The 17,281-nt window shown below is 41.8% G+C and overlaps 1 protein-coding gene across 1 annotated transcript in view; it reads left to right on the top strand.

The window, feature by feature from the left end:
- Window positions 1–17,281, top strand: part of PTPRG (protein tyrosine phosphatase receptor type G) — a 408,497-nt gene that overhangs the window by 368,809 nt on the left and 22,407 nt on the right. Inside the window, exon 15 of the mRNA XM_056334994.1 lies at window positions 12,169–12,260. Within this exon, the coding sequence (XP_056190969.1) occupies window positions 12,169–12,260 (92 nt within the window). The remainder of the gene's footprint in view (window positions 1–12,168; window positions 12,261–17,281) is intronic.

The following is a 17,281-nucleotide window of genomic DNA, read 5'->3' as shown; positions in this document are numbered from 1 at the left end:
CAAAGGCATTGCATCCAGTGTGGAACAAGCCGCTCCATCAGGGAGGCTGTGGACAAGGGACATGCAGCTCCACTGCTCTCTCGAGAGCAGGGGACTTGCCCCCCACTTTCAGGTGGGCAGAGGTGGTGTCTGCAGGGTCTCAGAGAGGAAAGCAGGACGCAGGGAAAATCAAACAATCTCAAGTAAAGTCCAAAGGCGTATGTTAATTTGGTATTAATCAAGTTACCAAAAGCCAAATTCTCCCCTCAGCTATACCGACAGTGAAGCTGGAAGCAGAGTTTAGTACTTTTCTCTCTTCGTGAGACATTTCCCCTAGGAATTATTAAGTGTGGGATCCAGCTCCCTTTAAGCCGTGATGACAGAGAGCAGCTTGGTGTCACAGTGGCCTTTGCAGCCGCTGCCTTGTTTGATGTTGGTTTGTTTCACAGGCAGAATTAAGATGCCCAAAGTGTTGTATTGACCTCAGTCTGTCAAATGCTCATACTCGCTGCTTCAAGGTGGTTTGAGTTTCCTTGTCGTATTCTGTAATTTGTGTCGTTGGTGTAGGATTCAGTCTGTAGCTAATTAGGTTCATTTTACCAAAAAACATTCAAAGCCATCTCTGAGACACTGAAGGAAACATGCTTCCTAGAAAAGTGAAAGAATCCGGTTATATTTTCCTTGATTTTATTCAGTAGACATGTGTGACTTATTTCTAGAAAGAGTCTTTCAGAGTAGCCATGGGAACTAATATGAAAGGTTAGCTATTACGTTCCTGCAGAAAACATTAGGCAGTTTGCCTTGCAGTCTGATGCTGTGCCACTGAAAAGAAAAGCAAACGTGCTATCATCTCCTCTCCTTTCTGTGGCAGACATGTCCTGGCCACATCGCGTCCTTTGTAAGAAGCCACCCTTCTTCTCCTTTAGGGTAACGGGAGATGGGAGGTTTTAGCCTTGCAATGAGCTTTCACAAAAGAACCTAAATAGTTGGAGAACTCCATTCTTCCTACTGTAAACCCAGGATGAGCGCTTCCCTGTTGGGGCTGCTTTTGGCAGTCAGCTTAATGGTCCCACCACGCCTGCTGTCATGTGGTACCTCCTTAGAGCTTGCGAGGAAGGGGAGGGTGAGCTAACCTGGACTCTCTGCAAAGCAGTGTCAAAGCACAGGGGATTACGAGCACAAGGCCGTGGGAGGAGATAAATTCTCCCCTTGGAGAGAAGTCTCTGGCCATTGTGTAGGTTTTTCACTGTAATTGAGACAACTTTTTTATAGATAAAGAAACCAGCAGAAAGTTCAGCATCTTTTCATGCTGTGGTCTGTGTTGCTGAGACAGTGGTTCTTCCCCTGTTTTGCAGGGATGTTCTGATGGTCAGTCCATTAATGACTGGACAGCATTCATATAAACTGTAATTTATACTGAAGAAGTTCCATTAAAACTGTTCAGGTGACAGGTACCATCAGGCTAGCACATGCCATTCTAACATGTAACAACAGGTGACAGAACAGAAGAAAATTGCTTTTTGGGGCTGTCTTGCCATGACTAGAACAAGCTGGACCACAGCAGCTTTGGGACTGACATGATGCCCCATCACTGCAGTGCACACTGTGGCCTGCTCAGGCTCGGTAACGCTAAGAGTGAGCTGCTCACCCCGATAATGGGCACTGCAGATTAAGGCACCTGCTTAGCAAGTGCTGCAAGATATCTCAAGAAGCTTTGTAGTTCAAAATCTACAAGGACTGCCGATGCGATGAGCTCTGAGGCGCATGAAGAACTGGGACTTAGAGGTTTAGTCTAGTTGGATGCAAAGGTGAATCCAGCCCTTGAATTCCCAATGCAATCACAAGATTTTTGTGGCTAAGATAGACGTTTAGACACCTGCATATAGATATCCAAATGGAGATGCATTGACCTGAAGCTGAATCATGCCCAGAAAGTCTTAAGAGAGAATGAACTGATGAACTTGAAGATCTTGGCACTGACAGTAAAGCTATTCAGGCCACCAAAATACAAGTCACCCTCTGGAAGTGCCTCTCTGTGTCTATTAGCTATTACCTGTACAAGGAGCTGGTAATGAGGCTCAGTGTTAGTAGAGATAAATTCCAGCTATGCTGGCTTTTTCCAAAGATGGGAGCTACTGCCTGGAAAGATCCTGAAGCTGTCCTAAACATTTCCCTTGTTTGGAGATGTCGAAGAGGCCTGTTTTCCCCCATATACCTGTTGCTAAATGACAGTCTCCTCTGACGTCAGCTGCTACTCCCACATAAGCAGCCCACTGAAGTGCCTTAAAAATATTAAATGACAAAATTTTCCTTTAAACTGATCACAACTGATGAAATTATAAGCCTCTGAACTTTTCCTCTGGAAGCTGCCAGAGGGTGTGAGAAAGTCTTACTTGCCATGTTGATCCTAAAAGCAAAATGTAAGTGGCATTTCAAATTTTTCGAAGTAATCCTGTTAGGTTGTGAAACCCCATCCTTATAAAAGAAATTTTAATAGATGCCCATGGGACCATGCATCTGCCTCCTACAATTCAGTGGACTAATTTCTGCTCTGAGTTATGAGCAAGCAGCCACAATGATGGATATTTAGGGCAGCGTATCTGAAGACAGGAGATTTGCCAAGGCCCATCTACAGCCTGCAGTGAGCTGCCGGTCAGAGGGAGCTGAGCGGGTTTGGCTTGCCTGGTCCTGGCCAGGTGTGGGGTGGCTCTGCCAGGTGTCTGGAAGCCAGGCACAGCAACATCCTGACACAGCTCACGAGGTTTCAGAAGCGGCACTGGCATCTCTGCATGCCACCGCTCTGCTCCGTGACCTGTCGGCGTGCTCAGAGGTAGCTTTCGTGTTTAGTTCTGCACCACATTCTGCTCTTATTTAGGCAAGCCCTCTGTCTTCTCAGGTCTATGAGCTCTAAAATCAATCTGCCTGCTACCTACAATAGACAAACAGTACAATTCATCAGGTCCAAAATCTAAAACAATCTTCCTGTAAAGGAATTATTTTACCTATTTTCTATTTCACTTCCCATGGCATACGTGCTTAATTATTGTGCATGAAGCCACATCACCCATGTGTGTGTTCTTATCTGTGCAAATTTGCTCTGAGACTCAAATCATTATCATTATTCATAATTATCTGCACTGCTTGATCTAGAGAAACACGGGACAAAGGAGATATCATTAACTGAGTCACCCACTGGATATTACAATTGAGGTATAAATCTAAACTCACATAAGCCTTACACCTGACAATAATGCATCTGTAATCAATGCAGATTTCTCAAACTCCCCTGCTGTTCAGCCCAACAAAATTATTTCTCCATGTCTTCTCTCTTTGCCTCCACACTCAGTTAATTTTGGCCACATCCACATCATCTTTGCCTGGATCTCTCTGCTATAACATTTGGTCTTGGCAAGACCTTGTTCTCAGCAAACCAGCTCCTGGTCCTGTTGGTTTGGTTTTTTCCATAGCTGGGTCAGTATCTGGGTAAAACATTTCTGGACTTGATCCTTTTTGGTAGAGTTGGGTAAGTAAGAATAACAGCAACATCGTAGCTGCAGACCTGTATGTTTTTTGCAGCACTGCAAAACAAAATGCATCCCATGTCAGTTTTCCTGTCTTCTCGTTGCTAGACCTGCTCCACAACAGCAGTGCAGAAGTGCACCTCTGTGATGACATCCAATAGTGGAACTAGCAAAAACTCCACTTCTGCCCTCCTACTGTCCTTTGTTTCAGAGCTTTCCTGCTTTTGGGTGTTTTTTCTGGATCTTGCTGTGGCTTTACTGGTTTCTTGCCCAGCCCATGGACACAACAGACACTGTGGCACTGGTGTTAGCAGGACTTGTGAGATCCATACAGAGGTAGTTGAGGCTTGACCCTACAGCAAAACTCTGCATAGTCTTGACCACAGTTCAGAGAAACAGGCTGGCCAATGCAACTGATTCATTTAGCATATTATTCCAGATGTCTTTCACCATTTTTAGTACAAGTAAAATGTCTCAGATGGGATGCCAGTCATTTCAGCTGTGTCTAGACTACAAGACTAAGGAGCACTTCCCAGTTCTTGGATCAAGGTGCATGCAGTTTTAAGTTTAAATGGCAGTAAATTAATTTTTTAACTAGTACTGGAATTTATGAATAGTGTATTTAAAATAACTAGAGGCACAATCCAATGGAGAAACACTCTCATGCTTCTTTAAGAGTGACTCAGTGTGTGTGCATGAGCCCAGGAAACAGCGGAGCAGCCAGTTACGTTGCAGTGAAAAGGTGTCTGGACCACCTCATGCCATCGTGTGAAGGTGTAAAGCCAGTGCAGCCATGGCCCTCCTTCATTTCCCTCCCTCTTTGCATAGTTACAAGAAGGAGTCCTATCAAGAGTCCATCTTACTAACTTTTAGCTTCTGTTAAATCTCTGCAGAATTTTGAAACCTTCTTCCTTATTCCTTTAATAACCATGGTTGCCTTGAACTTTCCTGATGAATGTCGGTGCTTAGGCTTGTTGGGCTTTTTTACAAGCCCAGCTCCTGCACTTCTGATACCTTCTGGGAGTATCCACCCCGTGATAAACTGTTTCTATTAAGAGACTGACTTAAAAGTACCTCTGCAAAGAAACTGCAGGTTCCCAACAGAGCCTTGGTATCTTACTGTCTTCTGCCAAGATATAGCTGTCTCAAGCTGCATCCCAAAGCAGAGCACCAGGGCGTGTCTGTGCCTACTACAGTGGTGGTGTATTGAGCACAGCGATCCTCCGTGCTCTGTGCTAGAGACTGACAAGGTACAGGAAAAAGTGCCAAGTGCAGCTCAGGACATGTTTCTCAAGGGCATGAAGCTCTTCACTGAGCACAGACGTAGTGCTTTTCAGCTGTTTAAGACTTTTTCTGCTTTTTGCTCCCTGCGGATTTATGTCCCAGCACCATATTGTGAATTGTACCTATCTTCAGCTTCAATTAAATTCATGAATGCAATATTGCAAACACAGCTATCCTCTGAAGCCAAGAAGATATCAAGGTATTTTAGGGAACATCCACCTTCCTTTTTCTCTGCTACGAACCCTGCTCCTGCAGAACACTGAAGAATTTATGGTATGATATCTAACCATGGTACTTGTGGAGGCTTTAGGAGCTGGATAAATCATCCAAAAACATGTTTTCTTGGTGGCCATGTGAATTGCGGATGAGAGGCATCACACTGGGATGCAGAGCCCTGGAAGTTGAACCTCCGTGTGCTTAAATGTAAGGCATGTATGGAATTGATGGCATGACTGAGACCTGAGGATGGAAATATGTGAGGTTAAAATTGTGTTCCTTAGCAGGCAATATAAAATAAGATCAGGCTTAATTTCTGTGCTAAGGAGAAATTCACATTGTTTCATTCTCTTGGAGTGAAATTGTTTTTTAGCTTAAAGGGAAGAAGTGTATTGCTATTACGTTTATAATTAATGATAACCTAATCTAAAATTTGTACAAGCAGATTTAAACTGAGCTCTTATTTTGACACATATAAAATTTTATCATTAACATCTTTATACTCCTGACTGACACATGGCTAATAGCATCGTAGTAGATTAAATCTTGAAGCAAGAGAGATGAATGTAGCTACAATATTACACAGGTGATTTTTCATATTCTGCTTTTTCATGTGTCTCCCCTTTATCAGAAACCTGCCCTTGTGTTCATTTGACTTGATCTTAACAAATAGATTGCAATTATCTTGCTGAAAGGACTTCTGTGTTTTTCTTTCAACACGCCCACCTATCCAGGGCTTTCCAAATGTATTTGAAGTGTTTCCCGTGACTTTTCACTTTGAAAGGCCATTTTTATTAAAAACAGCACTTCATATGCATGATTACAAAAATGTGAGCATTAATGAGGAATAGTGTCCCCAATAATCAACTCTCAGTAATTCATTATTTATCTTAATTTATTTTAATTTATGAATTGTGTAAAGTACTAAGGTCCGTGACTTCAGGAGGATAGCAGCCTTAAAGGGCTTCAGCAGGTAGTTTGGTCTCCTAGAATGAAACCCATTTTATTGCCTGTTTAGTGTTTATGCAGATATGATCTCCACAGAAAGCAGACACCTTCTGAATAATAAGGGGGTTTTAATGACTTTTTTTAATCATAAATTAATTGATACTGATTTTATAAAAATAAAACTGTTGTTATATATCCAGCCATCTTTTATACAGCAAGCAATGTGATCAGTCAGCAAAATTAATTATTCCAAATGAAATACGATGGCTTCAGTTGCATTCTTATTTTTAATAGTTAAGCAAGGAAAGCCAGTGTACTGCAGAATTCAAGGCTCTGACTATATAAATGTGTATAATTCAAATACACTATATCTAAAAGGGTTTGAAGAAAGCTGGGCACCGCCCTTTTTTACATGTGGAATTACTCGTGGAGTCTAGTATTTGCGTGACTTGGATCAGGATCTGGCTGTGGAGTCACCTGCTCAAACATTTCAGATTCAATCACTGCCGAAATCTGAGCTGAATGTGAAGTTTCTGGTCCCTGTAAGTGTGTGCGCTTCGGAGTGTGCACTCAATTTGTAGGTTTGGAGGTTTTTGTATATTGTAGAGGTGAACACCTGACCTTAGCAGAATCGATAGGAGTTTTCCAATAACCTTTACTGGGGCAGAATTTTACCCAAGGGTATGCAATTAATCCTTGCAGTATTCTTTACGATCAGTCAGTCTTCTAGAGACAGACCAAATAGAGACATACTTGGGCTTTACATCCCCGTTTAGTACTGTGTGTTGTATGCGCTCTCCTATTGCACGGTACAGTTGCATAGATCCTATTCAGACCTGTGCCACGAGTGCCCCATGGCTCCTTGTGGAAATGAATCTGTTGGAATCGCACTCCGCGTGGTTATTTCTGCAGCAGTGCTGCATGTGAAGGCAAGCTTTTGCCATAGCTCTGCAGCTTTCGTTCTGGTACATATTGTAGTTTACTGAATGGCTGTTAGACTCAGTTTTAAGCAATACGCATCCTAAATATTGATGCTAGGTATTCCAGCTGCTTGCAGAATGTTTCTGTCCATCTTTGTAAAAAAGAAAAACCCTTGAACCCCACTGAATGTGGTTAACAATAAAATAAATATATATATTAAAAAAATCCTGAGATTGCATTTAATGCTCTCTCCAGCAGTGGAGAAGAAGAGGGTGGAAGATTAATTGACATCCCAGGGTTGAGTGCTGCTGGGAACAGATTGGTGCTTGTTTGCTATGGATATGGGAAGACATTTGTCAGATACGTTATTTAACAGATCTGTGAGTTAAGAAGTCAAATCCAGTTCTAGTATGGTGCTCCTGGTAGATACTTCTTTCCAGTCAGGAAAACTTTTTTGCAGAAGGTGAGAACTGTGAGGATACGCTGCTGAGAGTGGATTCTCCACGACTGATGTCACTAACAATGTCACTGGTTTCATGACTGTCGTAAGCCAGGCTTTTGCCGCCTTCAGAAAGGGCAGTTTCCCTGGCACTTCGCTATTCTTCATGCTAATGAGTAGGATCAACCCATCTACACCACGGACAACTAATCCTTCTTCCCCTTCCCCACAAATCAATTAATCCTTTCTTATCAGCCAGATCAGCAGCCTGATTCAGTTCACTGCTCAGCCCTGCAGGCAGGGAGCCGAGTGGGAGAATCCCCCTGTCCTTTGGCTGAAGCCAGCTGTGAAGGGCACGCTGAGAATTGATGGAGGTGCTTCTGAGATGCCAGGGATGGCATGGGGCTGCTGAGCAGTGTGGTAGGTGGCTGCTGTTGGAGCAGATGGGCCAAGCCACGTGGCGGCTATGGCACATGAGTCCAGGTGGCTTTGCAAATGAGAGGCTGAAGTGTAGTGACTAACAAACAAATGGAATAAACTTTCACATTAAAAGTAAGGCGTAAGATACAAGGAGTATATTGGATTTAGTAGAATGGGTAAGATAATAACTGAAGAACAGCAAGCATTTAGAAACAGAACAAAAGACATGGGTGAATTTTCTTACCAAGACTTCTTCATGTGTGTCAAACATCTGGTCTTCAGAAACACCAAAACTCCAAACCAGACAAAGGTAATATGAAGAAGCACTTTGGCTTTGACCTTCTGGATTAATTCCTGACCCAAAACCGTCTGTTCCAATCCAATCCCACTCAACTATCCAGTGAGCTCTCAGGCTATAAATGAATCAAAATGAATCTGAGATTTTATTATGTGGAAGTGCCATCTCTGATATGATATCCTGTTTTTCTTTTGAAATTGAACCCTATTGCTTTAACATTACAAAGGCAGCTTATTAAGTGGGAAGTATAGGAATATCCTTCCTGGCAGGACTGCTAATTATCCAAACTTCAAATATAACCCTGTTTGAACTTTATTGCTTCTATACACTTTGGGCTTCTTTTGAAAGTGGCTGTCTTCCGAAGGGATGTATAAAGTATTCTGCATTGTCAATTGCCATTCCTCAAAAAAATGAGATGCAAGTAAAGGTTTTCCTCTACAATCATTTTTTTAAACAAACATGACTTTCTTCTTGGCATGCTGTCTTTGTGGCAGGGAATGAGCTGCATTGTGGTCCCCTTTGCTTCTGTGTTTTTGCTACTCCTCTCAGGCACTTGTCGAGGATGGGAACTCCACCAAAGTGTTAAATATCTAGCATAGTAGTTAAACATACCCCCCACCTCTCAGCTTCAGTAGTGTCTGATTATAAAGGATATTGCTATGTTATATTATTTACATTGATGAATGTATATACAATTCCTTTAAGTTCTGGAGACTTCTGCTCCTGTCCATCTAAGATTACTTCTTTCTCTGCGCAACACAAAGGGTTGGTACATTCAGCTCATTCAGAGCCAGATTCAGCTCATATTTTGTAGTGACATAAATCCAGAATCATTTTATTGACACTGATAAAACAGATGGCTAAACCCAAGCTAGACAGAACTTTAATTATATCTGCGGTGTTAGAGGTGAAGGTATGTTATTAAAACATTTCCCACTTCTCTTTGAACAGCATGTAAGTCTTGCAAAATGTAAGGGTCATACGGACAATATCAAATGTTGCTTAAGCTTCTGGGTGGGAAAAAGTATATGGTGTAAAAGGGAATATGCACAGAATAACTATGAGAGCTCCTAATTAGCCATTATAGGTTTCCATTAATCTCTTCAATCGACTATAAGAATTATAATCATTCAAGTCTATTTGTCTTAAGATGTAAAGAAGGCTTAACCAAAGCCTTTGGACTGATGATAGTGCAAGGAAAAGCATATTCTGTGCATCTAGCTACATCTGTTGATTTTCTTAGAGCAAGTCACAGCCATCTTCGGATAACATCAGAGCAGATACCATTCAGGAGTGCTGAGCACGTCAGTACACATTTTCCCAGAGGTCTGGCACGCTGCCTGTGGCGGGGCATGTATGTACCCCAGCTAAAATAATTTGCGTTCTTGGCTGAAAAGTTCAGAGTTGGAGGTCATGAACAGAAAAATACAGCCCCAAATTACTTTCACACTCTTCTGGTTCATTGGTTAGTGTAACAGACTATATCTTGGGGGTGGCTGCTTTCTGGTGGCTATCAGCTGGGGGCAAGATGGGTGTGCAGCCGGTCCCCTCTGGGCTGCCATGTCCCTCCAGGGGTGGCCTCCTGCGCGGTGCCTGCCACATCTTGCACCGTGCTATCCCAGCAGTTTGAAAGCTGGAAATCATAAGTGGTTTATTGAGTTTCTGATATTTGTGGTTCTGATTTTAATCTTCCTAATATGAAACAATTACATTTACTCCAACGTGGGTTTCCTGAGTTTATGGGCACCTTCAGCAGCATAAGCTCTCTCTCACCCAGTGAGCTCATACATCAACAGTATTTCCTATTTAATTTATTTAATGCTTAATTGTTGCCCATGTTATCAAATAGAGTAAGAAACTGCATTTGGTTATGGCTTCTGGAGGGATTCAGAAGTGAAAAAGGGAGGAGAAACAATAAAGGATAGTGAACAAGGGAAGTGAATTAGCAGTGGCTATAAAGGTGGAGACACACTGCCACCATGCAGTGATGATGATAAAAAGAAAGCTGACCATAGTTTGCCATGGATCTCTGGTGCAGACCCATCCTTGAAATTGGTGGGAATTCAGTGGACCAGAGAGCACGTCATCTGTAATGTATTTTTTGGCTCACAGATCACAATTAAAATTAAATTCTTCCTTCTGCAAAATTAAATTGGACACTGGTCTGCGGCAGTGAATCCTTGATCTCAGTTGGTCTCAGCTGAGCTAGACTACTCAAGAAAAAACCTAAATGATAACTATGGAACTTTTCTTGTGAGAGTATTTGAAATTGCTATCATAGCACAAGTTATTTTCAAGGAAAACTAGGATGTATGGGTTACTTCTCAGGAGAGGAATGATTGTTTTACAGGCTCTTGCTATTGACTGCTGTTCCTGTAGATCATTCCACTCAAGTGTCTTGGCTGCAAAAATATTAATACAAATGTTGTTGTGAGATGATGATGTTCTCAATATTACATAGAATAAATGTTATCACTTAAATATTTCGAAGCGCCAGCATTTCTGCATGCTGCAGCTTTTTGCTAAGATAAGCATACACTTGTCAAATGTTTTGAATTCTGTATTATTCAGTAAATGAGCATGTGGTTAATTAAAGTAGCATTACTATACTGGGTGGTGATCAGATTGCAAACATATCTCTAACAATTGGCTCTTGTAAATAAAATGGAAGAGAGCTGATTGAGATCTGAAAATGCCAAGAGATGCAAAAAGCCACCTTAGAGCATTACCTGATAAAATAAGAGTAGAGAAGTAATGACATGGTCAATATTAATTGTCATCAGCTGGAAAGAAATCAGATTGTCAGGGATCTATAAAATTCTTGCCAAAGTAGAACCTCATTTACACATACAGATCTTCATACCCTTTGCTAAGAAAAGCATATGTGACAGCTTAGAGGTTTTAGCTGCCAAAGATCTTTCACTCTGAATACAGTAAATGTCACATCTATTTATTTATCGTTAAATTTTGCTAAGTATCTGTAGAAATATTTGGATTTTTTCAATCATAATGTAGATGTTTAAAAGGAAAAGAATCCAGATTATAATGCAGCTGTAGCACCAAACCATATGGCTGCTAAATAGGAGCAAAAATACACCACTGAATTACTGGGAGTAAACATAAACTGGATGCAATCTTCAGAAGAATATTAAATGGAATATATAAATACCAGAGTATTGCCATAAAATCATGCAATCAGACAATAGTCGCCATCAGGCAATAGATTATTTCACATGCTGAAAGTAATCACAGTTGTATAGCAATTCACATTTCCTAAATGCCAGACTGAAAATATTAACTAATGAATCTTGGCAAGCGCGGTGTTTCCACCAACTGCAGTGGTGGTTACACCACCACCTAGGCCCTTTTTGAGAGACAGAAAGGGAGAGAAATAGGGCAGCCATCCCACACCCCAGCCAGGTGCTTGAAACAGTCTTGTTTGTCTTTAATTCAATTCAAGCCTTTGACTTCTGTCTTTGAAAAAAGGTCTGTGGGTGATTTATTGGTATATTGGGTGGAATTTGCACTGTGCTGAGCAAGAACAAATGGTCCAGTGGAATACATATTCAATGTTATGAACAGTGTCTGGCATGAGAGAGAGCTCAAATTAGCGTGGGTGTTGTGGTGCCTGTTCTTTTGCTCAGAGACAGTTTCCTGATAAGTCCATTTGGGTTCTACATCATTGTGTAAAAAGGAAAAGGTTAATAACTTCCAAGAGAAAAGCCAGTGTGTCTGCTCAGTCTGGTAAAAATGTACTGGGAGCAATCGTCAACTGTAATTTCATATTTTGGGTCTCTTCTGTTCTTTTTATACAATGTGGGAGGAGGCCTCTTCATCCCATCCACAGCTATCTTCGAACCACAAACAAGAACTAAGCAATCCTTGGAACTTCTGTTGGAGTTTGCAAAATAGCATCCTAGGGAAGAGACTCTCGGTATTCATAATTGTAGTACTTATTAGATATATATGACAAAGAGTTTATCTCAAAATTGGCCAGATTCATCAAGATTTCTTATTATTGCATATTGAATGAGCTCTGCCCTTGGGAAACTCAGATCTAGGTGATACTGAGTGCAGACTTTCTCTCCTGAAGTTTTATGATGAGACAAGTAGCAACTCTGAATATCTCTTTCTTTCTACAGATGATATGGAAGCAATTCCAGTCAAGCAGTTCGTTAAACACATCAGTGAGCTGTATTCTAATAGCCAGCATGGGTTCTCAGAAGACTTTGAGGTACGATTTAATGATCCACTAATAAAATGTTGTTTTCCCAAAGTTAATTGTGTGTTAATAGTTATGGACCGTGCGACATCTGTGTGATGCTGTAATGTCAGGTAAATGCAATGCTCAAAGGTATCAGAAGAAATAGGGAAATACCAATTTGCCTCCAGGTATAAGCATTGTGGGACTGGACATTTACAGATGCTTTCTAACCACCCCAGATTTGGTGCCTTTAAGGGGGGACCCTCTGAGATTTTTATTAAATAGGAAAAGCTGCCTGCAGTCCCCCAGGAACAACGTGAAGATACAAGCAGTTGGGTTTAACTCCAGGCTTTTCTTACAATCTGCAGCTTATTTTACTGTTATTGGCCCAGAATTTGCTCCTCTTAGTCACACTGAGAAGTCCCAGACCCCCTGCGTAGCCCGAAAGGAGGAACACAGTGCTCACTATGAGTAATAGTAGTAGAATATAGTCTTTTTATGAAAACCCAAACTGTGGGTCAGTTCGTGGAGTCCTTGTTGATGGTCTGTTCAGCCAGGAAAGATTATTGTTGAAATCATTGGTTATTTTGTTCCAGTAAAACCAAGGAGAAAAGGCTTCAGGATTTAGTTGGTGAGCTTTACCTAATGTGTCTTTTGTAAAGTTTGCAACTTGTTACCTGTTTAGGACAGATTCTGACTTACAAATCTGCTATAAATTGGAGGTAATTCCAATGAAGTGAAAGTAGTTTTCCACCTCTGGGTTACCAAACCCATATCATGCAAGCATGGTAAACATCCCCCAGTATGAGGACGGGCTGCAGAGTCAAGCCTCGATAAGTACAAGTCAGTATTCTCTGGCTAGTTTTTAGGCACTTCTTTCATTCAGTCTAACCATAGTCACTGCTGAACCTTTGGAAGTATGGAGAACCAGGAGGAGCCCCGGGAAACGGCATGGACCTGTGCTATTGGCTTCCCCACCAGCAAAAGGAGGTTTCTTTGTGTGTTGCATGTGAATCAGAGAGGCAGCTCTGCTTACAAACAAGGCAATGAACCAAAATAGGTGGCCTAATATCTACGGCTTCGTCGCTTACTGCAGTAAAGACAAGACTGTATGCAGCAATTGTTTTTAATGAGATCATTTAAAACATTTATTGTCGCTGTTTGGTTACTGTCTACAAAGACTGCCTGCTTTGTCTGATGCCCAAAAACTGTTGTGTAAGTTAGAAACATTTTGTATTCATGAGGAAGGCAAATGTGTAAGGTGTTAAAGTGATTTAGTTCAATTGACTGCTGGCTGGATGGCTGAGCAGGAATATTGAGGCATTTAACAATGTTGATGGTATTCAGGACAAACATTTATTCTCCAGAGAGTAGAATTTGATCAGGGTGATCAAATGCGACTCACTCTTCTCAATTATTTATGAATTGTGACCCCGGTGCTATTCATCACAGCTGGGTTTTACACCATTTAATTATTCAAAATAATCAGCAACACATCTGTAAACTTGGTCTGGCTTTAAGCAGGCTTTGCTTCAGCTGTCACAAAATCACTGCTATTAACAAATGTTGGACACCTTCTGCCCGTGTTTTAGCAAAGAAAAACACTGCTCTAATAGCCTTATTTTTCCCTTCCTCCTGGAGTTCCCTGCTGCGAGTGCCACGCCGTGGCAGCCAGTCAGAGAGATAGCTTTGGCCAATTAGTCCTGTGCTGGGGAGCGCAGGGTCCCCTCTGAAGGGAAGTTAAACTGCTTCGACCGCGCTGCACATGCCAAATTCTGTTCTCCGTGCTGGCTTAAAATTCGGAGAGTCTGCTTTGAAGTCAGTATAGCTACTCCAGATGTATTTCTCCATAGCTGAGGTCTCAGCTTCCTAAAGAGTACATGAAATGTCCTCCTGGAGTAAGGAGAAGGAACAGGAACAAGACGGTCGGAGTCTGGGATAAACCATCTGGCTCCCTTGCACTGCTTATGTTCTGCCCTGCTGACACCTCATGGGCCTTATTTTCTTCCTTATGGATCACAGTGATGAGACGGAAGAGTAAAACCTGGGATTTTTCACAGGGCCTGTAGGTGAAATGTTTCTCAAGTGCCTAAACTGGCTCAGAGATCAGAATCCCAGTTTTGAAAGTGGCTGCGGGACAGAGGAGCCTGAGGTTACGTTTACACAGTAGCTGTCGGAAGTGGCTAGCGATGTAACTTCCCACACGCAGTCAGATCCAGCCACGGTGTGTTGTGCTGGAATTGTATCTGCTAGCTACAGTGAAGACTTAGTTAATGTTCTATGGAGAAACAGAAGGATTGCAGCTGAAACAGAAAATCCAGTGTTAGAGGGCTGCTAGCCTTGGGTGGGACATAGCACAGCCATAACACGCCTTCATGCCTGGGGAACTTCTGAAAAGAGGTATAAGGTTCTGCAGTCATACGGGCTTTTTACAAAAGAATCTGCTTTTTACATCTCAAAGGAAGAGAGAAGATGGCAAGGAGATGCTGAAAACATGTGATCGATACTACAGAATAGATAAATCTTCCCAAGGATAGCCAGTGCGTGGGATGTTTTTAAAAGAAAGGAAGATCAAAAATCTCTTCAGAAATTTCTGTGGCAGGAGGTTTATGGTGGAACTTGTGAAAGGAAAGACTAAACTAGGCACACACATACTTTGCCCGATGTAGAAGGTAAACATTCTCCATTTGTTTGTTGCTAGGTTTTGGTGTAAGTCTCTTCCTGCATTTTTGGCAGTGGGTTGTGGGTTGTATTGAGGTGGTTTTTACATGAAGAAGATTCCTTTGAAAGTAAATGGTGTGAATACTCCCTCCTTCTCTTAAAATGAGCTTAATTACTGCTAAATATTTTGTGAATGTGCTTAGGAAGCAGTTTATGTGCAGAGGAAAAAATGACTTTGAACTCACAGACCTTTCCTTGGAAAATACATCCAAAATGAATCCTTATTCCCTTTGGGTAGTCACAGTGCAAGTAGCCAGCTTTATTGTCTGGTGATAGCTGGGCTTTCTTGTATATACAGACTTGTTAAGATTTCCTTTGAGTCCCGTGAATTTTCATTTTTTGATATAAACTAGTAATATAGGGTGCAATTTAATACTGAACAAACAAATAGCTTTTTAAAATAAAATCCACAATCCTGCATCGCCAGTGCTGGTCTCTGATATAACTCTTTGTATTCTATCTTGGAATTTGTTCAACCTAACACTGAAAAAGAGTTCAAGGAGGTTTTTTGGCTTGCTCTTGGGCAGCTCCAGGACTCTCTTGCTGTGGCGTACAGGCTGAGGTACTACATTTTTACAGGGCAGCACTGGGGCAGGGTTTGGTGGCAAGACTGAAGAGAATTGAGAGGTTCCTGAGCCAGAGATTATATCTACTCCTTGTCTAGCCACAGATGTTCTTGGCATCATTATGTTTGATAGTCTTTGATAGACCTTTCTTCCATAATCTTCTAATTGCCTCTTGAACCCATTTAGACTTCTGGTGTCCAAAGCATCCCATGGCAATGAATTCTACAATTTGTTCCACAAGAACAAACTTCCTTTTGCTTTCAACTCATGCCTAATAACTTCTCTTGGTGCCTCCTAGTTTTTGCATTAGAGAGTACATCCCTCTTCATTTAAATGCCTCACATGATTGTGTCTGCCTCCCTCATATTCCCCCTTAATCATCTGTTTTCAAATCTGAGGAAGTCTAAACTGTTGTGTTTGAGGAAGCCATTCTAGACTTACGATGACTTGTTCCCTCTGTACCTTTCTTCTTCCTTTACCATACCCTTTTCAAGATGGGAAAGCCAAAACTGTGCACGGCATTTAATGAGTGGGTTTACTGCAGAGTTCTGTGGGAGCACAGTGACGTTTTCTGTTTGTTTTTCTATTACTTTCCTTCTTTCTAACATACTATTTGTTTTTTAACAACTACTGAGCACTCAGCTGACATCTCCAGAAAACTATCAGCTGTGACCCCAAGGTCTTATCACTGAATGGCAATAGCAAATTGGGAACTTGCCAGGATGGATGTATAGTTATGGTTGTTTTTCCCAAGTGCATCACTTTGCATTTATCAACATTGAATTTCATTTGCCATTTTATCACTCAGCCACTCAGTATTGCGAGATTGTTCTGCTTCCCTTCACAAACAGCTTTTGTTCTAATTATCCTGAATAATTTTATATCATAAACACACTTTGTCTCCTCTGCAGTCCATTTGTGAATAGATTAGGTCCCCATAAGGTCCCACTGGTGAAATCTGAACGCTGACAATTCCTGGGCAGGTGTGTCACACCTCTAACCTGTTGGTAGACAAGCCGAGTTTGTCTTTTGCTCCAAGACAGATCAGTTTTTTAAGTAATGTCTTCTGAGAGGCCTTTTCACAGACATTTTGGAAATCCAAATATGCTATTCTCTTCCAGACTGTTCTTACCTATAGACTTCTTCAGGGACCTCTCCACAGCATGTTAGAGGTAGGTGTTCACCAGCTCTGCTATTTATGGCAGCGTCTAGCAGTTTGCCCCACAGAGAAGTCAGATTGAGTGGGCTGTAGTGCCTGAAATCCCTTCTTGATTGCGTTTTAAAAACTGATGTCACATCTGTCAATCTTCTGTTCCCCTGATAGCCTGACTATATAGGACATGTGCCCTCCAAATTCTTGTATCAAAGGGGGTGTGAAGTGCCACCTCCCACGGCAAAGCTTTTCGCTCCCTCCCCTTGGCTGGTGACTGGAATTAACACGGGAAGTTTTTCGAGTAGTCGTCTCCTTTTCCTCTAAGAAAGGAACACTAAGCCAAGGAATCACCATCCATCCCCAAAGCTAACTGTGAATTTTTATAGAGTAATACAGTATTTTGATTTTTGAGATCAGACAATTTTATTTCCCTCCTCCCTAATTCTGGAGCAGGCTGGTCAGCGCTGCTGCAGGAGCGATTAGAGTGGGTGAATGCAATCTCCGCAGACCTCTCCTGCCTGTGGCCGTGTGAGTGTAATGATTCATTGCCAATTTGGAGTCTGAACAGGCTCGCTGAACTTGGAGGCAGGCTGTCTAGCTCCCTCATCACA

Source organism: Falco biarmicus, chromosome 4, assembly GCF_023638135.1.
Source record: "Falco biarmicus isolate bFalBia1 chromosome 4, bFalBia1.pri, whole genome shotgun sequence".
NCBI classification, from domain to species: domain Eukaryota; kingdom Metazoa; phylum Chordata; class Aves; order Falconiformes; family Falconidae; genus Falco; species Falco biarmicus.
This window is presented reverse-complemented; position numbering and strand designations above follow the sequence as displayed.